This window comes from Lissotriton vulgaris, chromosome 5 (genome assembly GCF_964263255.1).
Source record: "Lissotriton vulgaris chromosome 5, aLisVul1.2, whole genome shotgun sequence".
Classification (NCBI taxonomy): domain Eukaryota; kingdom Metazoa; phylum Chordata; class Amphibia; order Caudata; family Salamandridae; genus Lissotriton; species Lissotriton vulgaris.
The window spans coordinates 1,756,386,877-1,756,411,233 of record NC_141693.1 but is presented as its reverse complement, the minus strand read 5'-3'; the positions used below and the strand labels follow the sequence as shown (position 1 = coordinate 1,756,411,233).

Here is a 24,357-nt window from a genome sequence, read left to right as displayed (position 1 = left end):
TGGAAAATGAGGCCATTGAATTTATTGATAAACTGAACACTAACACACTTAATCATCGGTTTACCAGCAATATCAGTGACAAATCAGTTTGTTTCTTGGATGTGCAAATCTATATCGGAGAGGGGAAGCTTGAAACCAAACTGTACCGAAAACCAACTGCTGGTAACAGTATCCTCCATGCGGGCAGTCACCATCCAGCGCATCTCATAAGGAGCATTCCTTATGGTGAAATGCTCCGCATTAAACTGATTTGTAGTTCAGAGTTTGACTGCAAAGAGGCACAACGTCTTTGTAAAGGTAGATTCATGGAAAGAGGTTACTCTAATGAGATAATTGAGAAGGCCATGACAAGAGCTAACTCATATGACAGAGTATCCCTATTGCCAAGCATTATCCACAATACAGGAACTCTATTTTCTGGTACAGGACAGAGCAAGGAAGGCACCGGTAGTATTGCCCATAGTGAAACTAGGCTCATTTTCACATTTAGCAATCAACATCGGACCATCAGAAATATAGTCAAGCTCAACTGGGCACTTATCACAAGTGACCCGGTTCTGGGCAAGCAGGTCACTACTGTGCCCAGTATAGTCTACAAGCTAGCCCGTACTATGGGTAACTACCTGGTGTCTAGTAGCCCTGAGATCTGGACCACAGGCTTGTGGTTAGATTCTAGCAAGGGTTTCCTTAAATGCTCATCTTGTAAAGCATGCAGAAACGGAGTGAGTCGAACAGAATATTCTACTACTTTCAGTGGGATTCCAACCTCCATCAAATACAGATTGACGTGTTGCACCGAGTACGCAGTGTATGTGCTGGAGTGTCCCTGTGGTCTACGCTATGTGGGCAGCACAAGACCACAGGTACATAAAAGTATTCTCCAACGCCTCAGGGCCATTACCAACGGCGACACTGCGTACCCGGTTGCGAGACACTTTGAGGAGGCACACAACAAAAATCCGACAGATTTACGGTATTATGTAATCAACACATTTCCTCCTCAGAGTCGAGGAGGCGACCGTGAACTGCTGTTACGGAGATTGGAAACCCGACATATAATTCTTTTAGACACCAAGACACCTAATGGTCTAAATGCGGGGGAGGACTGCCATACTTATCTATAAATACCATCTATGATATTGGTAACAGTCCATACAGGAATACAGTAGCTGTCTCAACTTAAAATAATGTTTATAGCTATTTTTAAATTCACTTTTATCTATTACACATTTATACAGGGTAGCACTCACTTTTAACTTTTGCCAATATTTAATTTTGTTGTGGTTTTACCTAAGCTTTTTTTGCACATTTGTAAAGAGTAAGTCTTTTGGGCCCACCGTTAAGCTGGTGCGCAAATTCTAGGTTCAGTCTGAATTAGGGGCGTCAGTCGTACACTATCATGTTCCTGCTGCACATGTGGATAGTACTAATAATTTTAAAACATATCTATTGATGTATTTATTTATATGTTTTGTATTTTACTCTTCCTCTTGCTGCTATATTTATGCTATGTGTATTGGTATTTATTTATATATTTATATTAATATTTATGTATTTATATATCTACATGTCATTATTGCATTATGCACCCATATTGAATACTAAGCAACGCTTGCCTTTGTGCTTATTTGCATTTATGCAGTTAGTGTGTTTAGGCAGTATGTCTTTCATGTCTATGGTGAAACACAACCCACTATTGGCACTTGTCACTTTAAAAGGAGTATTCCCGCCCCATAACGCTGTCATGTGATCAAGGTCTTGTTTGACCGAAACGCGTAGCGGCGGTGTGGTGAAGAGCGAAATAAATCACTGAGCACTATTCCTGGGTTTGCCTCGTCCTTTGATGCTGCGTGACTGCTGCGTGACGATCTTCTGCCGAATATATATATATATATATATATATATATATATATATATATATATATATATATATATATATATATATATATATATATATATTCACTGTACACTTCTTAGATTGAAATGTCCTTAATATTTTATTTGATGCAACAGATGGCCATTCTCTAAATTATGTGACACTCAGAGAGTACAACCTTAATTGGTAACATGAGAGATGTTTATTACTCATGTTAATTTATTTCAAGACTAAGCCTGGGCGGAGTTCGCTTGGTGCAAAAAAACTGCACTACACGGAGCTCCGCAAGCATGCGGAGTTTCTTTTGATACATGCAGTTCGCTGTGATTTTGAGTGCCAGGTACTTGTCTGCACTGTGCAATGATCGCGAACTGCATCATGCACAGCGCAAGCGGGCGCTGCTTCCTTTCTGCCACTCGAGTAGATTTTTACTTGAGCAGTAGCTTTCTCAGCACGAGCGGGCGGTTTCTCAACCAGAGCGTCACGAGCATACGCGACCACTCTCAATGAGAAATCTGACCACCCGTGTTAAGAAATCTCGCGGGAGGTAGATTTTCCACGCTTGCGCTTGCCAACTTGATGTTGACCATCACAAAAGAGGTAAAGTCTCGCCAGGAGGTGGATTCTCCTCGCTCGCGCTTGCCAACTTGATGTTGATGAACACTTGCAAGGCCATGCGGAGCAGAGTTGGAGCTTGCAGAAAACACCCCCAACTCCGCAAGCGGAGTTCACTGCCCAGAATTATTAAAGACCTGCCTTGTAAGAATGGTTGGCATTTGTTGTGAAATGCACTATGCTCATTAATTAGTGTGTTATTGGGATAGCTCAGTAAGACTGTGAAAATGATCACCTAGATTTAAAGTTAAAATATTAATTGATTCTTTAGAAATATGATTATTGGGAAGGCACTTTACAGAATGCTTTAGGTATAATATAGATGTAATTGAGACATACGCAGGCTATCTCTGCAGTATTTATTGTGCTCAAATAATATATCTTTTAGGAACATAGCAGTTCTATAATCCGCTAATTCATAGAGTATGTAAAGCGGTGGCTAACCAAGGAAGATGAACAGAATCCTCTTAGAAGCTATGTAGTATGGTGACAGATTAGTGCTTTGCCACCGAAAGTATTAGAATTCCAGTAAAGGGATAGTTGCAATGAACGAATAATCACATGTAGTGATTGTTACTAACTTTGCGTTAAAGGAAAAGTTCTCCTGATCATGCGCATGTATTTTTCTTTTTTTTTTTTCAGATGAGGACCTAGAAATAGAACTGGTAGAAGAGGAGCCTCCTTTCCTTAGAGGACACACCAAGCAGAGCATGGATATGAGTCCCATCAAAATAGTAAAGGTAAGCTTTCCATTTCACCCGCTTTCATACCCTGATATATGTAGAACAGCAGTACTGATATGTATTGTCAGGAAGTGAACTCATTTTTTCCTGTGCCTGCCGAACGGTCCGTGAGTGCAAAAACATAAGTGATGGAATGCTGACCCCCAGTCCTGTATTTGTTTTACTTAACAGCTTAAGCATGTGCGAAGGATGGCTTTTAACTCTGTATTAGAGTTGTGTAAATGCCATGTCAACTTGTGAGCTTGAGTGACAAAAAGAAGCGATTTTAGAAATGCATGGGCTATTTTGCTATTGCCTCAATTCACTAATCTGAATTTGGATTCAGCCGGAGAAATTAACTCATCCAAACTTCATTGAATCCACAACCAACTGTATACTATCAGAATATGTTGGCAGCAGACTTGGGCAAAGTGGAATAGAGTAAGAGACAAAATAGAGAGTAAGCATATCACCACTCTGATTCTTCACTGTGCTGGTCATGGAATTCAACTGAGGTAGTAATGGGTATCTCAAACCAAGGTTGATATTTTTAATAGCTTCTCTGTTTGATTTAGAATTTTTTTTAAATCATTGGAATGTGTTCCATCCCTCCATATAAATATTTGCGACCTCCTTTTGTCCATTCTTTCTGAAAAGCCTGAATGATAGCCAATGTTGGTCTTCCTAAGTGGAGTATAATGTAAAACATTTTCCAATTTTGCTGGCAATCCAACTATTTTTGTAAAAGAAAACCTTTCATGTACTGCATCTTATCTTCGACAGATTGCATTTCACACTTGAAAAATCTGGCCCGTTTTTACTGGTTTGCTTTTATGTTCCATATGAATAAGCTGGCTTGCTAAATGGGTCCCATTTCATTGGATATCATGCCTTGACACATCTCTCTCTAGAGGTGATCAAAATAGCATGCTGTCTCCTGAGCAGCAAAATTGGAATTGCAGTTATGTAGCATTTCACACGATTCCATTCTTTTGTCAGAATCCAGACGGATCGCTGTCCCAAGCTGCTATGATGCAGAGTGCATTAGCTAAAGAAAGACGGGAGCTTAAACAAGCCCAGCGAGAGGCTGAAATGGATTCTATTCCGATGGGCCTAAATAAGCACTGGGTGGACCCTCTTCCCGACGGTATGTATTAGTAGATAATTCCCCTGTAATTTCTGGTTGACCTGTAGATGTTTTTAGAAGTACACTTGATGGGTCAAAGTCTTGACTTGAGCTGACTGAGTTTGCACAATGCCGGCAAAAGGTCTCACAATGGTAAACACGTTTTAAAAAGGGTTACCTTGATTCGCCTTATGATGCATTAGCCTGGGCAGGAAGGTAATCTTGAGAAGGAGTGCATATGGTGTCATATTTTTTAAATAAGGCAAAACAGCAGTTCAGTTGAAGTAGGTCATGGTTTAAATGACCCTCAAAAGTTCATGGAATTAATATTAAAATGTATTTAACTGAAGGAAAATTGTTCCAGTACACTGTTTAACTTCAAAGAGTTTCAATATAAAATAAAAATGCCTAAAAGCACACTAAAAGCCATGTCGTGGTGAATATTCCCTGACCATTTTCTTATCTGGTAAGAAGAAAAAAAAATCCTGCACCATAAAGGATAAAAATTGGCAGTTGGAGAGCAGAAGTGCACTAGAAGTAAAGTCACCAATGCTCCCTTAGTAGCCAGTGTGACTTTCATGAACTCATTTAATTTGGCTGCAGCATTTTCTTTTTGGTATTGATTTTGCTACTAGTTTCGGCAGGGGCAGTCTCAGAGACCTTTCTTTGCTCGAAGGGAATTGGGGGCCGGGGTGGGGTTTAGCTCCATTGATACCAAGGCCAAAAGGTCCCTGCAGTACTGCAATTAACTTGGATTTCTTCATGTTTGTTGTCCACTGTTTAGATTCTAAGCACCGAAGTCCTTGGGTCACTGGATCCATCAGAAGATGGCCGCAGACCACCTAACTGATAAAGCTTTTGTCAACCTTTCAGCACACCAGTTAGCGTGCTATACTTTTAACTGATCAGTAGCTTCCTGTGGCACAGGATCATCTCACCTAAAGCACCAAGGCTTGTAGGAGTCTAGTTCCTCAGCATGCAAACCGTTTTCCCCAACAGACTGCTACTTTGTCCAAGGCATGGGAGGGGTTGAAGCAAGCAAAAAAGTGCCTTCCTCATTGGCTTAAATGAATGTCCCTAAGGACATGTTCTTACTAGAGGCCTAAACAGCTTTTACAGCTTTTCGGTTAAAAGAAGCTTAACCTTACCTCCTGCAGTCTCCCTTGAATTATGATGATCAGAGATTCTGCAGTAGTAAATACATTTTGCCATTGATCAAAATTCTTGACTCTTATCTTCAAATAATCGCACATTCCCACTTTCATAATAAGGCTATGTTCAAGCCCTACGACCTTCCCATAATAGCCAAGCTATCCCACCAATAACACAAAGGTAATGTAAAATTTGATTGCTATTGTAACGGAAACATTTAATTTTAAGGACACGGAGGCAAGGATTACGCTGTTCTTTCGCCACTTTTATTAACAGCCCTTAGAAAGCTACAATAACAAACTCCATTTCCCACAACCTTTGGGGAAAAAGTCATTGTCCATTCACTAGGCTCCACAGCATTTCCATAGTCACTTGTTGCTGTTCCTATCACCTCCCCTTTCTTACTGCAACTACAGATGGATAGCAATTTCTTTTTATCTTGTTTCGACCCATCAGATCCTAGGGGAAAAGGAACAGAGATGTATGAAACTATATCTGGAATATGCTTACAATCGAAGGTTACAGCCATCTGTACATGCTTACAACGAAAGAGTAGAGCTGTCACGAGTCCACAACTTCACAGACAAGACATTCTTTATTAAAAACTAATGTCACCACCTGCAAAACCAACTTAAAATTGAGACATATATGACCTCACAGACGTGGTCCTCTATGGGGAGGTAGGTTATGCTATCCTCCTTCGCATATGTCTCTTCCACATCACTCATTCTAATCCTAGGCAAAGAAAAAGGCACAGGTAGGTAGTGGTACCAATGCTGGGGGTCCCAGCTAGTGTTAGAGGGTTTTTAAAGGGTGAGGATCTACCAGACAGAGATAGAAACCCAGGTATACATCACACCCCTTCCACACTGTTGTGCTAATGGATTTGCCTGGACCAGTGTCTGCTGATGAGACAAGCGCAGTAGACGCTTAATATTACAGACTTAATCAGGGTGTCTCGCTCCAGGCAAACGGGGCTGTTTGGAAACTGATGAGCTGAGCATCCGGCCAGCTGCACTGTGATTTCCCTCAAACGGGACGGCTTGGGGTAGCGAGACGCGGCAGGCTTCCTCTAGTGGTTGGAGGAACAAAGCGGCAGTGGAGGAGCGACCAGCGAAACCAAATGAACATAAATACCCCAGTAAACATTATTCACAAACCCATTTAGTGTTTATCAAACTGCAGGAAAGAAACAGGACAGAGCACTTAACTAGGCTGCTAGAGCAGCGAAGAAAGAGGAGGCAGCAGCATCTGCGACCAGGGACTATGGAGATACTGTGGAGCCAAGTGTTTGGACAATGTTAAAGTTTGAACTATAACTTTTTCCCCATGGTTTGTGGGAAAGTAAGTCTGTTATTGTGATTTTCTAATGGCTGCTGTTAATAAAAGTGGAGTGTAATCCTCGCCTAAGGTCCTGACATAGAACCCAGGTCCTCTTTGTCTCACCAATAGTAATTTTATCTGGACAGGAAGTTAGAATTTCTGAAGCCAACTGATGATTACATAAACTTGGTAAACTAGCCCTAGTATCAACACATAATTCTTAGTTTTTTTCAGAAATCAATTTTGACTGTTGGCATGCCATAATGTGGTTCATATCCAAGTGATGTAGCTAATCCTGTTAACTCAGTGTAACTTGGAAGAAAAAAAAAATTATCTTCAAAACTAAAATGGTTGTTTAAAATTCTCCTACAAATTAGTGATTTTTGAGTTGCAGGCTAATCCATAATTATGAACATTATTATTCATTAATTTTAATGATCGATACTTTGGGTAATATGTTGCAGCAGACTCATTCATAGTCCTCTTCATTGAGGCACTGAAGAACATTTGAGTGATTTTTAATGGATGCAAGCTTTTTGCTACAGTCACATAACATATGTGACAGTAGCAAAAAGCTTGACCAGTTGATTTGTAGTGCTTCGTCTATGTAATTACCTGCTGGATCTTAAGTTTTGCCTCTGTCAGTTCTCTCATGTTAGGCCAGGGCACACAGTAGCATCGGCTTTGCTGAGATGGATAGGAATTTATATTTTGATAGAGCTGTTTACCTTACTTCAGTCCATCCTGACAGTCCAAATGGTCAAACAATTTGGACTGATATTGAAAAGGACATTATTCATGTGAATCTTCAATTTCAGAAATTTTTTATATTCATGGCAGAGTCTTAGTATTTTGGTTTGAAATTTGTGAAAATACATAAGCATGCTGTATGATCCAGGACTCTGACCGGCCTTGATGACATTTCTTAGATGTACAAAGAGGGATTCTGTTTTCGCGTCTTTCACCTAGGCCGTGGCTATTCAAATGCTTCTGTTAAACTTTCCATATCAGTACATTGGTCTTTAGCATAAAAGCCACATTAGGCTACAAACTTATATTAGATCTTTACTTTGCAGTGAAACCTTGTCCTACAACTCATATTCTAATGTTCTAATGTTGAATGCTTAAGCAGTATGGACCATTCCATATAGTATGGGTTTCTAGTACATGCTTTAACTGCAAATCAATCTCATAGTTTCAGAGAGAACTTTGTAGACACACTTGATCCATATACCTAAAGTACATTTGTCTTTTAATGTTAACTACAGTTATCTTACTCTCTTTTTCAAATATTTACAATCCAGTCAAGAGAAAATGTTTTATTCAGTATTGATGTATCGTCCAAACACAACTTGAATCTTAAATGCCACACTGATATTTGCCTCCTTCAGTAGCTCTAGCAAGGCATTGGCTGTTAACAAGACTAGATTGACTAGCTGCATTGTACAGTGTGCAGTTGTAGAAAAGGAATTTTACGTTGTTATATGCAACTATGGGAGCTACTTTGGAGTTCAGCACATATAGTTACAAGGCGCTGCATTTGCACAAGCACAAAAATGGATTCACAGGTGCTGTGTCCAGTGTACAAAATGTATTAAACATAGGTTTTATGTAAAATACAGATGTATCACCTTGGTAAACACGATATGGTGATCTATAAAGTTCTCATGCTGCAAATTATTACTAACAAGAATTGCTCACCTTGAATCGTTCTAGATTCATATGTGGCCCATCTACCTCTCCATGCAGTTATACAGCTCTCACCTGTATCTCTCAAATAAACGTTTATGGTAGGTGCCTCAAAGAAGATATATAAACCACAATATAAAGGTGGTGCCTAACACCAGATGTCCACAATTTTAAAACCTTTCGGAAAGAACTGGCCTTTCCAATTCAACCGCTGGATCACATGATATGCTCAAGTTAATCTATAAATATTTAAGCAATAAACTATAAAATTGTGAGGTACTATCTTGTTTTTCAGTGGATGGGAGGCAGATTGCAGCGAATATGAGGGGTATCGGGATGATGCCCAATGATATTCCAGAATGGAAGAAACATGCGTTTGGTGGCAATAAAGCATCTTATGGTAAGAAGACACAGATGTCCATCTTGGAGCAGAGAGAGAGTCTACCCATCTACAGGTTAAAGGAGCAGCTGATTCAGGTGAGAAAAGAAAGTGATCAGGTCATTTAGAGCGCACACGTTTTAGAGACCTAAAAGTGTCAATGGGCAACGCCTCCCCCTCGGGTTTTTGACCATGCTAAAGTAGACATAATAGCCATATTCCAAAAAATGCATCTGGAGTAAAGCAAAGCAATTAAGGAAACTATTGTGAGACCATCAGTGGCATCAGGTTTAGTAACAGCCTGTGCATCTGGGATTTATAATGCACCAAATATCCATATGTAGAGATTTCCAATCTTGGACTTAAGACCTCCTAAGATATACTGAATCCAGTGGTAGACACATTTGTGTCCTTGTCTTTCAACACAATACCTTTGACTTCCTGATCTGCTTTACTCCATACTTCAATATTTATTCTCCTTAACTCCCTTTTAGGTCGCAGCCTACCAGACAACGCAGGTGAAATACTGAGTCACCTGCTGCTGGGCCCTCCCTGTAGCATCACTACCTGGTTACCATGGAAACAGCAGACACACAAACACAGCTGCTGGTGTACACATCACATCAGTAACTGGAAGAAGCAAGACAGGGCTATTGTCACTAATGAGTGAGGCATGGGTCACAAATATAAGGGCTCTCCTTCCTTACATAATCTTTCGCTGTCCCTCTCCCACCCACGCACGCACGCGCACACACGACACACAAAAGTATCATTCTATACAACCTTTACCCACCCCTGAATCCTACCAGCCCTCTAGTGTGCTGGCTGACTGGTCCAGTCAAGCCTTCCACCACAGACTAGTTTCTGACCCACAGGGGTAAGAGTACACATTCTCAGGAGGTCAGGAACCATGCCTTCTCTGGATGGAGGTGTTTTACACCATCTGCTGGAAGGCTAGCAAATTAGCATTCCAAGGCAGGGAGTTTTAAAGAGCCCACCGCCTTTGTTATGCAAATCTGGCTTCACTCAGAGGTGCGGGGATGCCAACCCCCCTGGCCAGCGCCAGTTTAGCGCCAAAACAAGCGGGACAATTAGTAGTCAGAGAGGCATGACCACCTTCAGGCTAGTTCCATCCCTAAGATGGAATAACTGATGTGGATAAGAAATGTAAAAGTCTGCCATCTTGGTGATAGCAGAATTAGGAATTCTGAGACGGGTTTATGCCCACCCCCCACAGGAAATGGTCATATAGGGGGCTTAGTGACCCCAGGGTTGGCTACTTACCTATACTTCCCTAACACCCCTAAATCTAGTATTTAAGGGATACAGCACAGTCAGCTGGAAATCTTATTCCTGCCGACCTAAGAACAAGAAAGACACCTAAGAGCCGTGAGCAGCACGGATTGTGAAGAAGTAACGACTTGGCACCAACCGTGCCGGCTTTTCTGCTGTTACTGCCAGATTGAGCTAAGGACGTCTTGTCCTGCTGCTGTTGAGCCTCTAAAAGCCTGGGAGGACTGGCTGCCTTCAACAAAGACCCAGAAACTACTGTGGAGTAGCAGAGCGGCTTTCTGTATCCTGCAGGCACTCCAAAACAACTGTGAGGACTCCGAACTGCCGCAAACTAGACATCGGAAACCACCACCGCACCCATGACCCCTAGCCCGATTTGTAGTAGGCCAATAGTGCCAGCATGGCCCCCCTACCCTCCAAAGACAAAGCCCACCTTGGGTTCGCCCAAAATGGTCTGCAACTTGTCCGTAATTTCATTTTCTTTCTTAATGTAGACATTTGTGAAGCATAGGGAGTGATCTGTAAACTTTTTCTTAACTATTAGGAATTGTACAGAATAAGGGATGCACACTTTTTCCAAATTTGTATATATTTTTTACTGTTGTACTAGCTTACGTGGTAGAGAAAAATTTGACTTTCTAATCTCCTTTGTCCTGTCAATGTAGGATCTCTTTGACATACTATTTCAAATCTATGAAAGAGTTGCTGAACATAAGAAGTTATTTCAGAACTACCAGTTATGTACAACAACTTAGTTTGTGTTTTTTGGATTCACATTGCTCAGATACTTTATAAACAGTGTCTCTAAGCCTGCAGCACAGCCGTGATCTTATTGGAAGAAGTGCCTTCCAATCCATCACACAGGTGGTGATGTTTTTGGTCCTTGAGTTAAAAACAGAAGTGCTTCAAGATTCCTTGTTCAATCTTCACCTTAATATATTAGCCATTTGTTTAATTATTTATGAGAACGCAATCACTTCCCTTTCGCAAATTTAGGTATAATGTATTTTTAAAATGTTTTGTGAGGTGCACATGGTCAACTCAAGCTATGTTCAGAGTTTGTGGTCCAACTTGAGTTTGTTTCACAACTGCTCACATGCCAGGTAGTTCAACAAAGACATTGACATGGACTCAGTCACAACAGACCTTTTAAATTTCTACAGTGAGAATGCCAAAACAGATCATCACACTCTGATTCTGATTTTGTTGGGAGTCTATACTACCATCTGTCTGTCTCACTGACTTCTATCTTTCCACTGATTACTTTGTGGGGACAAGTTAATCACTCCCTGAGAGTGTATATGTTTCCAACTCTCCTCCTTATGTGCTTCAGCCCCCAATCACTGTTCTGTCCCGCATGTTGCAAGATCTTTCTCATGTGCTCCTCCCACCCCAAACTCCCTGCCTTGCCCACACTCCATGTTTCTTTTTAACTTGTGCGCTGTTCCCCTGTCCCGTGCTAACTCAGGTGTGCTGCTTTCTCCTCTACATCTGCTACCCCATGCTTCCTCTAGCCACATATTCCCATTTGCTGCCCCCACCCACCCCTCTGTTACATTTCACCCGCTAATCTGTTTCACCCCAACATCTTTTTTTATGAGGCGGGAAGCAGACTGCAAATTTAAAAAAACTTGTTTCGCACTATTTCTTTTTCATAATGACGCATGCATATGCCTACATCATGATGCTGCTGTTGCATCATGGCACCTAAAAAAAAATCTTTTGGGGAAGCCCACACAACATCTTGCCGATGCTGAACAGCATTGCCAAAAGGCATTGGCAAAGACAGTAGGTCCCAAAGGTCAGACGTTTGTTTTTACAATGCATGATGTGTACATCTTAACTTTAGCAAACTGGAAAGCAGTCTCGATCTTGCTGTATGTAATGCAGATATCAATCACACCGTGGTGCCTACTTAACCTCCTATAAAGATGAAATTCTATTGTTGAGGACTTTAACATTTGTTTTAAGTTTTTAAAATTGAAAGACAAAGAAACACAAGTTTGTTGTAAAGGGCCACACCTCAAAACCCTAGTGTGCAATGCTTTGTAATTGAAATGATAAATTATGGGACAGAACCTTACTTTCCAATGTTCAATCTCAAAGTTATCTTTTCCCATCAGTGGTCACTATTATTTCCAATAATTCGCATCTGATAGAGAATACTAGCCGCAGATTCCTTAACGTAGAATTATTCCCAGGTGTGAGACTGGATCTGGAAAACTTTTTGCCACAGCATCCCTGCGCGACGTGGGGACCACACCACGTGACTCCGCCCTGATGTCGTCCGCGTTCGTGACATCAGCGAGGATACACAAGTCCCATGCCGGCGCACCTACTTCAGTTTTTTAGGTCGAGCGACCTATAAGCTGCGCAAAGCGCAGCTTCCGGTCCGGAGATCTTATGTTTTGGAGTAGGGCAATTTAAACCCGCCTCTCTGCTCCATTCACTTCCATTGGCTGGCTTCCTAAACGGAGGCCAGCCATTGGAAGAGAAGGGAGTCACTCCAAACAAGCCCCGTCTCTTTCGGGGGCGTAAGTTTAGCTGTTCTTTAGCTCGTGACGTCGTCCGTCACTCAGGACAGCAAAACACGCCCCCGAATCTGAAAATGGCGGCACTTTTCTTTATGCCATTTTGCGACGACCGCCGCACCAAGAAGTCGCCGAGTCCTCGCCCCTGCTGCTGCATTACTGCAACAGAGCTCACAATGGCCGGGAAGTTAGGCGGAGGCAGCCCGGCCCAGACAGAAGACACGCACAGGATCGCAGGTACGGAGCGGGAGCCAGAGCGCACAAGCAGCAGCCCCACTACACGCCGTCCTGCAGCTCGCACAGCCTGCAATCCCCATGGCCACCAGCGCCGTGCTGAGCATGTCCTCCCGGCTGAGCCCGCAACGTCTCTACCCGGGAATGCACCAGGAGGAGCCTCCCGTTTTCGCCCAGCTCAAACCAGTGCAGCTGGGAGCCCGCGGGGGCGGCCCAGGTCTCTATGAAGAGGACTCTCTAAAGTCCCCCTCCTGAGGCGACCGGCTGCTGCCGGGGGTGCAGGTATGTAGCATGCAGCTTTAGCGTGAAGGCTCGGGGCAGGACTGATTGATTGCATTTTGGAATTGTGACTCCACAATTAAAGGCGCGTTTGAGCTCATAGGGTGGAAGGAGCAGGCAGCAGATGGGACATAATTGCACAGCCTTCCGTGATTCTTGCCGGCGTGGGCTCATTAGTGATGCCAGAGAGTCCCCGCAGCCCTCAACACGCAGGCTCCACGCTACACATTTCTCCACGGAGACTGAAGGCACGCAAAGTGTTTGTTTCCACTTATTTCCCTGTGTCTTTCTTTCTGTTCGTCGTTCCCAGGCCGAGAATGGCATGCGTGTTAACACAAATCTTTTTAGAACCCGTGACCCCAGATCCACACCACGCCCTCGGATCTGAACACTGAAGACCCCTAGCCCCCCCGGCCCTGGTATCAAAGACACAGGCTTGGCTTTGTGTGGTCCAGACCATACTTACGCCACCAAATCCTGGCATTCAGTGCACTGCATTGCCCCTGGGTTGTGTCGTATCAGATTCAACACTGACCGGACCCACCATCCTTGGCATTTCATAACCTACACTACCCCCTCATCCTGGGACATTCCAGATGCTACACTGTCCGCCCCCACCCAATCATTGGCATTCCAGACACTGGGAGGGGGCGAGGTGGCTGTCCTTGTCGCGTGGTGGAAATCTCTTTCAAGAACCGGCTCAGAGAGTCCCTGAATCCCAACCAGAGCATACATTTCTCCTCCCATCCACTACTCTAGCGCCACTCTCTCATTGATTCAACGAGACAGCGCCCTGCCTCCCTGCTACCGCCCCCCCCCCCACACACACACATAAAGTGCTGAGCAGCACAGACCTCGCATATCCACATACCTCTTTTGCGCTCAGCAGTCTGCGCTGGAACCACACACGCACAAACACACACACACCACCCTCCACTCAACAATGAACCGGCTGGGGCTGCCAGCGCTTCGATGCTGCAGCAGGTCAGTAGCCGCTAGAAGAGGGTGTGCGCCGGGTGAGGTGTGCAGGCAGGGCTTGGTGTGGATGCTGTGTGGTGCGGATGCTGTGTGGTGCTTGTTTCTTTTTTCCGCCTGCAACGAGGATCCGGTGTGTGTCCTGGCCTTCGATTCTTTTCACGCTTTGGCGTTAAGTGGAATAGTTTGCGAATGCCATAAAGTGCATAGAACGGTAGTGATGGCTAGAACAGTCGCACATCAGACTCTTTCAATAGTCCAAAATAGTTTAGTAGGTATAAGAAAAAGAGATCACGGTGCCATTCAAGGTAATGCAAGCATCCCACTACCACGGATGCTTAACCCACAAGTTTAAAATACCTGTGATCAAATGTTTTGAAAAATAATCGTACCTCGGCACTCTAATATTTAAACTCAAGCAATTTGCAAAATTGGTCAAAACATGAAAAAGTCACTATTATAAGTTTTACACAGGCATGTGTAGAGAAACAGTTAAGATTGCCTTTCACAAAATTGTCTTTCACAAAAAGAGAACTTCCAAGAAATCCAGTATGTATCGTGTTTGATTAAATATATACTGAAAAGTATTTTAGATACCACGTAACATTGAGAACCAGGTGGCAAAACAAAAAGTTTTTACAATGAGTACATGATAAATCATTATATTGAACGCATTGAGCACTATATCATCGGCTATCATCGGCTTCCTCCAACTATCAAGACCGGGAAGGCCCTAGGATTAGGACCCCCCACTTGGATGCCACATTTTGTCTATAGTGCTCAATGCGTTCAATATAATTATTTATCATGTACTCTTTGTAAACACTTTTTGTTTTGCCAGCTGGTTCTCAATGTTACGTGGTATCTAAAATACTTTTCAGTATATATTAGATCAAACAAGGTACATACTGGATTTCTTGAATGTTCTCTTTTTGTGAAAGACAATTTTGTGAAAGACAATCTTAACTGTTTCTCTACTTATGAGATCCATGCCTGTGTAAAATTTATAATAGTTTGCGAATGCCTTTTGGCTTCAAGATGTGTACCTCCTGTGCATGTCCCATGTCGGCGACGGACCCTCACCTGATTTGCATGTGGTGCCTGGGTGAGCACCACGACTCGGAAAGTTGCTACGCCTGCCAGCACCTTACGCCTAAATCACGGCAGGAGCGCCGGATAAAGTTGCTGTTGGCGCGCTTGTCCAGGTCGGTGTCATCCCAGCGTGCGTCCCCTACCTCAGAAAAGGGGGTGGTGATGAACAGAGTGTCTGAATTAAGCAGACCACTCTTACCCAGTCCAAAGATCAGGGCTTGATCCATCACCGTTTTTTAGCTCACTGCACCATCCCAGCTCAGAACTTGGCTATATGCAAATTAGTCTGACCCTGGCCCAGTGCATCATGGGAACAGGGCAGACCAAACTACCAAGCCAATTCTTATACTGGGAAGGAAACAAGCTACCGGGGACCGGTTTCTGGCATTTCAGCCGTCTTCGGCCCGGCTTGCTTGAATCCTGATGGTGCAATGAGCTAGGGACTCACATCTGAGTATACCCTTCCACGCTTATGGTGGACAAAAATGATTCAGAAAAGGGGGTGGTGATGAACAGAGTGTCTGAATTAAGCAGACCACTCTTACCCAGTCCAAAGATCAGGGCTTGATCCATCACCGTTTTTTAGCTCACTGCACCATCCCAGCTCAGAACTTGGCTATATGCAAATAGGTCTTCCCACTTGCTCCTGGAATCTGGTGGAGTGACTGTTACACTTTCTGTGAGGTTTGCTGTGCCCTCGGGGTCCTTTGGTTGGCCCACCTCTTCAGTTGGCTGCTGGTTCAGCCCATTTTTGGCAAGAGTGTACTTTTTGGCCTTCTGTGGTTTCTGCCGCAGGTTTTATAGTTTTGATCTCTAATGCAGGATTTTCTTCCCTAAGATTGGTTCCCATACTATTTGGGACATGTCCTACCCTACGTGGGGTACTTGTAGCTATCGTATAGCCCTGTCTTGCACTGGGAAGATGTGGACTCCTCCTTGCGGGTACCTCGCCTTTCCTGGTGTCGCTGTATGCCGCTGGTGCGGTTTCTTGGCCAGCTGCAGCATTGTGCTGCAGTGTTTTTGCCCTTTGTCTGCCGTACGGCCTGGTCCTCTGTCTGGTGTTACAGGAGGATTATTTCCTGTGTTGACGGCTTAGTTCGCCGTACTTGTTTCTCCTCTTATCTTCCGGCTGGTCGCTCTTCTTCGAGGATCAGTTCTGTCCGGAGCGGCCCCCTAATGGGGTTGTTCCGGATTTTTTCTGGCCTCGCCTTTCTTGAAGGCCGATGTGGTCTGGGCGTTCAGTTTCGTGGTGCTTGTTAGCGTCCAGCTGCACCGCCTGACAGGTGTGGTCTAGACGTTTAGTTTCGTGGCGCTTGTCAGCGTCCAGCTGTGTCGCGCTTGCTCTTCTGGTCCACGGTCAGGGGCCTTGGTGTGGAACCTGGCATCCCTGCTTCTTGTTTCGCGGGAGCCATGTGAGACTATGTTTTTCTTCTCCCGCCTGCCTTGGTGCTGAGGCGCTTTTCTGTCTGGCCTGTTGGCTTCCAGCTGTGATGAATTCGGCTGCCCTCTCCCCTGGGTGTGTTCCGGTGGAGGGCTCTTATCTTCATTTCTACCCTTTCTCCTTGGAGTCTCTGGATTGCTCTTCTTCCTCAGTACTCTGCGTTACCTGTACTGCTAGGGCTTCCGGTGGAGGTCCCTCGTACATTGGCTGGCCTTCGGGTGTACTGGCCTCCTTTCATATTGCCTTCGCTTTCTCCTGCTTGGTGAGGGCTGGGCTTTGTCGTTTTGCAACTTCCCTTGTTGTTGGGTATGGGGTGGGACTGGACTCTTTCCCCTGTCCCTGTAACTCATCCCCTTTTGCGGAGAACTGGGCTGTTTTTTCCCTGTCCCTGTGCTTGTTCCCTGTTGGGGTCTTGTATTCGCCCAAGCTGGAGAGGTTCTCTTGCAGACCCTCCTTCCCCTTGGGTATGGCTAGGGTATCTATTCTACGTTCAGGCATCTGCGGCTAGTAGTCTCTATCAAGATGTATGAGTTACTTACCTTTGGTAACGGTGTATCTGGTAGAGCCGATTCTAGCCGCAGACCCGCCCTGCCTTCTCGGTCTGCCCGTTCCCCGGGTGGTTGTTTTCTGCGAGTGCCTTTTCTTACTCCCTCCCTAGGGGGATGCTAGTCTTGTTGTTTGCTCCATTTCTTCCCTTCTGTTGATTGGTTGATGATTTCATGGGTGCTTCTGCGCCCCTGAACACTGGTGTCCAGTGTGGGGTCTGCTCGTTCTCTTCTTCCTTTCATTGCTTGCACTTTTGGCTCCTTCGCAGTCCTCAGAGTTTAGGTCCCTTGGCCGGGTCTCGATCCTTGGCTCTTTTAGGAGAGGTCTCTCCCTGCTGGTGTTGTCTGGGGGTGAATTGTCGTTCCTCTTCTGTTCTGACCTTGATGCCCTTCTCTGTTCTAGGCTGTGGATGCAGACTTCTTCGTCTGCTGTGCAATTTTTTCACATGCTTTCTGCCCCCTGGGAGGCTGTCGTATTTGTTTGAAGGCTTGCTTGCAATAGCTGTGCTCTGTTCTTTCCTTCCATGACTTTCGGTGCCATAGTGCCGGGCACTATTCTGGATAGTGCTGTTTCACACCATTTGTTTCTTCCCTTTCTGTTAGCTGTTTCGCACACTGTTCCAGTATTCTCACAGTTTTTGTTTGAGATGGCTCCGCGTTGTGGAGCGGAAACATTCTCTGCAGAAAACTGACGTAGGTACGCCGGGGTGGGACTTATGTATCCTAACTGATGTCATGAACGCGGACGACGTCAGGGCAGAGTCACGTGGTGCCATCCCCCCGGCGCGCAGGAATGCTGTGGCAAAATGTTTTCCGGATCCAGTCTCACGCCCTGGAATAATTCTACTTTACGGAATCTGCGACTAGAATAGTCTCTACCAGATACACCGTTACCGAAATTAAGTAACTTGTACTTTCGGGTGAGTTTTGGAATATTACGAAACAGGTTTGGATCAGATTGCGCCTACCGTAATCTAGAATCAGATATCAAAAGTACCTTTGTGTAGTTTTATTGAGAAATTCTGTGGCAATTTGAAGTAGAGTCTGGATACCATGTTTTGCTTACTGTGTTGTAATTCCATTTGTATAGAGCCTACTACCCCTGACGAGGCGTCAAAGCGCTTTTTCAGGGAATGTGGCAGTGGCGACTCCCGCACAGGTGCACAAATTTCTTGTTACCATGAACCTCCTGTTCAGGCCTCGGGCTCCCGCCGCTCACCCTTGGTCCCCACGGTCCCATGTCAGGATCCTGTCGAGCCGTCTGCTCCGGCGCCGCAGGATCCTGCGCCGCTGGCTCCGGCCACAGCACCACAAGGTCCCAGGCTGCCGGCTCCTGCCCCAGCCCCACCCTCTACTCCGCCTCCGGCACCGCAATGGATACCATTTGTTCTGCTCCTGCCCCGGTTCCAGGACAATTTTGTCCCTACTTGAGATCCGCATTGGGACACGGCGCAGATACGGACCCGTCCGTCACCGTTACCGACGCCGTTTGTTCCTTCCCTGGTCCCTGCCCTGCCGCTGCGGTTTGTACCTCATACGGCGGAGGTGGAGGATGACTAGGAGTGGTCAGAGGACCCTCTTGCTCGGCAGTGTGACTGAGCAGGACTATGCGGATGAGTTGGAGGAGGCCTGCGGCCTTGATGTCTTCTCTGACCCGGGATTTGCCTCTCCCCTGCCTACCATGGAGGAGGGCGCTTATTACACAGTGGTGCTCTGTCGGGCTGCTGAGGTCCTCAACCTTGATCTCCCTACGGTGGCCCTAAAAACTAATCTCCTCACCGAGGTGCTCCAGATGACGTCCACTTCGTCGGAGCCCCTACTGCCATTTAATGACGCCCTCACTGACGTCTTACTGGGCACTTGGTCGCGGTCCGCCACATCATGTGAACCTGCTTTTCTGACCACTCATCCTACGCCCGAGAGCCTGATCATCCAACCTTCGACATCTCAAAGTGCCTTTCCCACTGCTCCGCCGTATAAGGACTCTAAGAAGCTGGAGCAGATCGGCAAGCGGTTGTTCTCTTCGCCCAACTTAGGGCTGCCGTCGGTGAACACTGCATTCCTATTGGACCACTATTTCTACGTGGTGGGGGATACAGTTGCACAGGTGTTGCTTCAGTGTCCTGAAGAGATCCAAGCTGTGCTGGCCCAAGCTGTTGCCAAGGGTAAAGATGCGGCTAAGTTTGCCAATCTGTGTGGTTTGGACACTACAGACTCACTAGGTAAGGCAATTACTACGACTGTGGCGCTTCGTCGCCACGCCTGGTTGAAATCTACTGGATTCTCGCCAGATGTCCAAAGCTCACTCATGGACATGCCCTTTGATAGTGCGCTGGAGCGTTTTAAGGACTCGCGGGCAACGCCCAAGTCCTTGGGTCTTTCCACGATAAGCCCAGCCACTCCTGGTTTTCGTTCCTTTCGTGGCCACGGAAGGGGTCCAAAGGCACGTTCCTTCAGCAAGCGTGGACGTAGTTTCCGCAGGTCCGCGTCTGGGAATCAGCGTGGGGGTCAGTCCACCTCCGCCCCGCTACTTCTACCTTCAAACCTTCCTAATCCGAGCTTGGGGGGGGCACCCCACGCCAGTGGGTGGCAGGATCCGCCATCACCTCACCCACTGGCACACTATCACATCGGAATAGTGGGTGTTGCAGATCATCCGCAGGGGTTACTCCCTTCCCTTTCAGTCCACCCCTCCAGCCATGCCCCCTCAGTACCACTGTATTTCGGGGGAACACTTGACACTTCTCCAGCAGAAAGTCATGGCCCTCTTCGCCAAGGGGGCCATCGAGTGCGTTCCTGGGCCAGATGTAGGGCGTGGTTGTTATTCTCACTTCTTTCTGGTCCCCAAGAATGACAAAGGGGGTCTGCGTCCTAGCTTGGACCTCCGGAACGTCAATCGCTTCCTCCGGAAGGAGAAATTCAAGATGTTGACTCTGGCTCAGGTCTTGGCTGCCCTCGACCCTGGAAACCGGATGATAGCGTTGGACTTGCAGGACTCCTATTTTCAAATCCCGGTCCTGCCGGCCCACCGGCGTTACCTGCGGTTCACGGTAGGCCAGGAGCATTTTCAGTTTGCCGTGCTCCACTTCGGCCTTACTAGCGCCCCTTGTGTGTTCATGAAAGTGATGGCGGTGGCCGCAGCTCACCTGCGCAGGCCAGGGGTATCAGTCTTCCCCTACCTCGACGACTGGATGTTGAAGGCGGGCTCTCCCCAGTCAGTTGTGACCCACCTTCAGACTACGGCCGACCTCCTGCATTTGCTGGTATGCACAACAGTTGCAGTGGTGGCTCACAAATCGCGATTGGGTCCATGGCAGAACCCTCTCCCTTCCCCAACCGGAGCATACAGTGGTGACGGATGTGTCCCTCCTGGGATGGGGAGGCCACTAGGGTGAGTCGGAGATCAGAGGCCTCTGGTCTCTGACGGAGTCCCGACTCCATATCAAACTTTTGGAGCTTTGAGCGATTCGACTTGCACTGAAGGCATTCCTTCCCTCTGTCCGGGGAAGTGTGGTGCAAGTGTTCATGGACAACACCACTGCCTTGTGGTATTGCAACAAACAGGGCGGGGTGGGGTCCTGTACCCTATGTCGGGAAGCTCTACGCCTCTGGACCTGGCTGGAACATCAAGGCATTACCTTGGTGGTTCATCACCTGGCAGGTTCTCTGAACGCCAGGGCGAATGAAGTCAGCCGCAAGGTCTCTTTCAGCAGTGGGGAGAGCCTTGGTTAGATCTATTCGCCACCGAAGAGAACGCACAATGTCATCAGTTTGCTCATTGGAATTTACAAGGCGGATCTCACTCGGCGACGCTTTTCGTCGCAAGTGGAGTTGCAGTCTATTGTATGCCTTTCCGCCTATACCACTTCTGCCCAGAGTGCTGAAGAAGATGCGGTACGACCGGGCCCAAGTAATTCTTGTGGCTCCGGATAGGGCACGAAGATACAGGTATCCCGAGCTACTCAACATGGCGATCGATCCCCCGATCCGACTGCCTCTTCGGGAGGATCTTCTGTCGCAGCAGCAGAGAACGGTCCTCCACCTGAACCTGTCCCGACTTTACCTCCATGCGTGGAGATTGAGCGGCAACAGTTGACTGCTTTCGATCTTACTCCCGAAGTCTTTGATGTCATTCTGGCAGCCAAACGTCCCTCCACTAAGATGGTATACGCCTGCAGGTGGAACAAGTTTGTGGCATGGTGCACAGCAAAGGCTGCGGATCCCCTTTCTGCCCCTCTTTCTGAGGTTCTTCTGTTCCTGCTATCCTTGGCCCAGCAGGGCTCTGCTCTGGGCACTATCAAAGGTTATCTTTCAGACATCTCCACCTTTCTACGGCTTCCAGATCAGCCTTCTCTTTTTAAGTCTCCGGTTGTTAATCGTTTCCTGAAAGGCATTACGCACACGTTTCCTTCTGTGCTGTTAATTATGCCTCAATGGGACTTAAACCTTGTCTTGGCATATCTGATGTGCACTTCCATCGAGCCCCTTCATAACTGTCCTCTGCATCTTCTCACTCTCAAGACGGCTTTCCTGGAGCTATAACCTCTGCCAGAAGAGTGAGTGAGCTCCAGGCCCTTTCTTCCTAACCTCCTTTCCTTTCTGTTCATCCGGACAAGGTGGTGTTAAGGACCCATCATTCTTTTCTGCCCAAGGTTGTCATGCCCTTCCACATCGGGCAGACCATCACTTTGCCCACTTTCTTTCCGCCTCTGCATCCTTCGAAAGAGGATGAGAGGCTCCACCGTCTAGACCCGAAACGTGTGCTCTTGCTCTATCTGAAGCGCACACAACAGTTCCGGGTGGATGATCAACTCTTTTTTGGCTACGTGGGCGCCAAGAAAGGTCGGCTGTGCGCAAACGAACCATCTTGCGAACACCAAGAAAGGTCGTTCTGTGTATTAAAGCCTGTTACTCCTTGGCTAAAATAGAGCCTCCCGTGGGTCTGCGTGCCCATTCTACTCAGCCGACAGCAGCCACTACTGCTCTAGGACGGGGAGTCCCTTTGCAGGATATCTGTCTGGCAGCTATGCGGTCCTCGCTGCATACCTTTACAAGCATTATTGCCTGGACAGCCAAGTCCGAAGAGACGGTTTCTTTGGCCGTTCTGTTCTCCGGGATTTTCTGGAGTGATCTTAGTTCGCAGACCCACCACCGGGGTTGGTATTGCTGGGGTATCTATTCTAAGGTAAGGAATCTAACACTAACGTGCTTCTTTCAGATGAACAAGTTGCTTACCTTTGGTAACAATGGATCTGTAAGAAACATTAGTTAGTGTTAGATTCCTTACCGCCCCACCCATCCTCCCCTTTCTGTGAACTGATTTCTAGGGTTAACGTCATCCCTTTTAGGCCTTTAGTTTTATGGACCAGTGGTCAGTGTCTTGCATGGCTCTGCGTTCCTGGCGCGGAAAGTCGTGTACAGAACTGACGTCAGTGCGCATGGGTGGAGCCTAAGTAGTCTCTGTGGCATCATCTCGTCGCATACAATGCCAGCGATGGAAGCGGAGCCGCACGTCACCTACTGACACGCAGAGGTACTGCTAGCGAAAACTTTCCGTGTCCAGTCTAACGCCTGGGGATATTCTAAGGTAAGGAATATAACACTAACTAATGTTTCTTACAGATATTTTGTTACCGAAGGTAAGTAACTTGTTCTTCGAGTCGATTGAAGGTGCGCTTAAGCTCTCATGATTTAAAGTTTTTTCCTCAATGGAGAATGCTCTTCACCACCTCATATTTGGAGGACTGCTGCACCAGCTAACAGCAGCAATAGTTTGAAAAAATGCCTTGAGCATATCCACATGTGTGTTGAAAGTTTAGAAATAGTATTGGGGGGTCTATCCTTGAGAATTCAGGCTCATTACCCCAGCTGGGGACTTCAACGTCCAGGTATCTTGCCCCAAGACACTTACTACAGTATGCTCAGATTCTATGTAGATAACTTTCCAGAGTTTCTGAAAAGACCTATATCCACTTCTTGTTCTCTTGCTTGGTCATGTCACGAGTATTCTGCTTAATTCAGATGCTCTGTCCATCACCACCCCCTTTTTCTGAATGGTCATGTCAAGAGTCCTTATGATAATCCCGTCATCACAGATATCCGAGCTTAGGTGTACATGTACAGTGTACATTCATTAGGTTAGGTAAATGAGCTGTTGTGAGCAGGGTTCATGAATACCAGGCATACACATGCTGAATTTAGATTGAAAATGTTGATGAGTAGACCACTGTGTCTAAGCATAGTATCCACACAGTGTAGTTCTGTCCACCTTGTGACTATTCTGGTAAAGCCCTGACTACGCGTACTGGGGAAAATTCCTATCCCTTTTGTGAAACCAGAGTTTCCTCAGATGTCAGAATAGTGAGTAAGTTTTAAGGCAACAAGGGAACCCAAAAAGGTTGACAAGGGACCTTTGGAATTAATTCTTTTAAACAACAACGGTCCCTAGAACGGGGAATAGGTATTAAATAAATATAGACTCAATAGTTACTATATCCGAAGGACATGTCCAGCCGGACAGAGGTCTAATTTATACTTAATCAGCAATAGAATTTTGTTTCCAACAAAACAGTACATAAAATGGGACACAAGCCTGTGTCCTACTTAGCAATACAGAAACAGGGAGGAAGGGAACTAACAGGGGGTTCAGGCACAGCTTAACGATTTGTTACACACAGGGAGTACACAATGACAAAGAAAAGGAGAACAAATCGCAGAATACACCTTTACAGTTTCAATGAACACACGTTTTACTTGTATAAGGTGCTTTAAAGTGTCGACGGCGTTTCGATCCAGCTCGAGGGTAAGCGGATCATCATCAGGACATGGGGTACATGCCTATTAATGTAAGCCCCTGTTATGGCAAGGAACCGGCAAGGGTTTAAGCGCGATCCGAATGTTTGAATAGCAATGGCGGCACGGGCGTAGGGGGGGGGGCATGTGAGACCTATGCCTATAGGGGATCTCTGTGTATAGTCATAATCTAGTGAATAGTCCCGCCCATTTGCGTGGAACCCGGAGCAATCAAAAATAATCTCTTAAACTGTCAAAACATGCAGAACTGCATCAACACTTAAGAGAGAATT

The 24,357-nt window shown here is 46.0% G+C and overlaps 1 protein-coding gene across 1 annotated transcript in view; it reads left to right on the top strand.

Annotated features, from left to right (window-relative positions):
• The window catches only part of DHX8 (DEAH-box helicase 8), a 318,773-nt gene that overhangs the window by 113,233 nt on the left and 181,183 nt on the right, over nt 1–24,357 (top strand). The window contains exons 10-12 of the mRNA XM_086924012.1: nt 3,134–3,231; nt 4,213–4,360; nt 8,799–8,980. Of these exons, the coding sequence (XP_086780138.1) occupies nt 3,134–3,231; nt 4,213–4,360; nt 8,799–8,980 (428 nt within the window). The remainder of the gene's footprint in view (nt 1–3,133; nt 3,232–4,212; nt 4,361–8,798; nt 8,981–24,357) is intronic.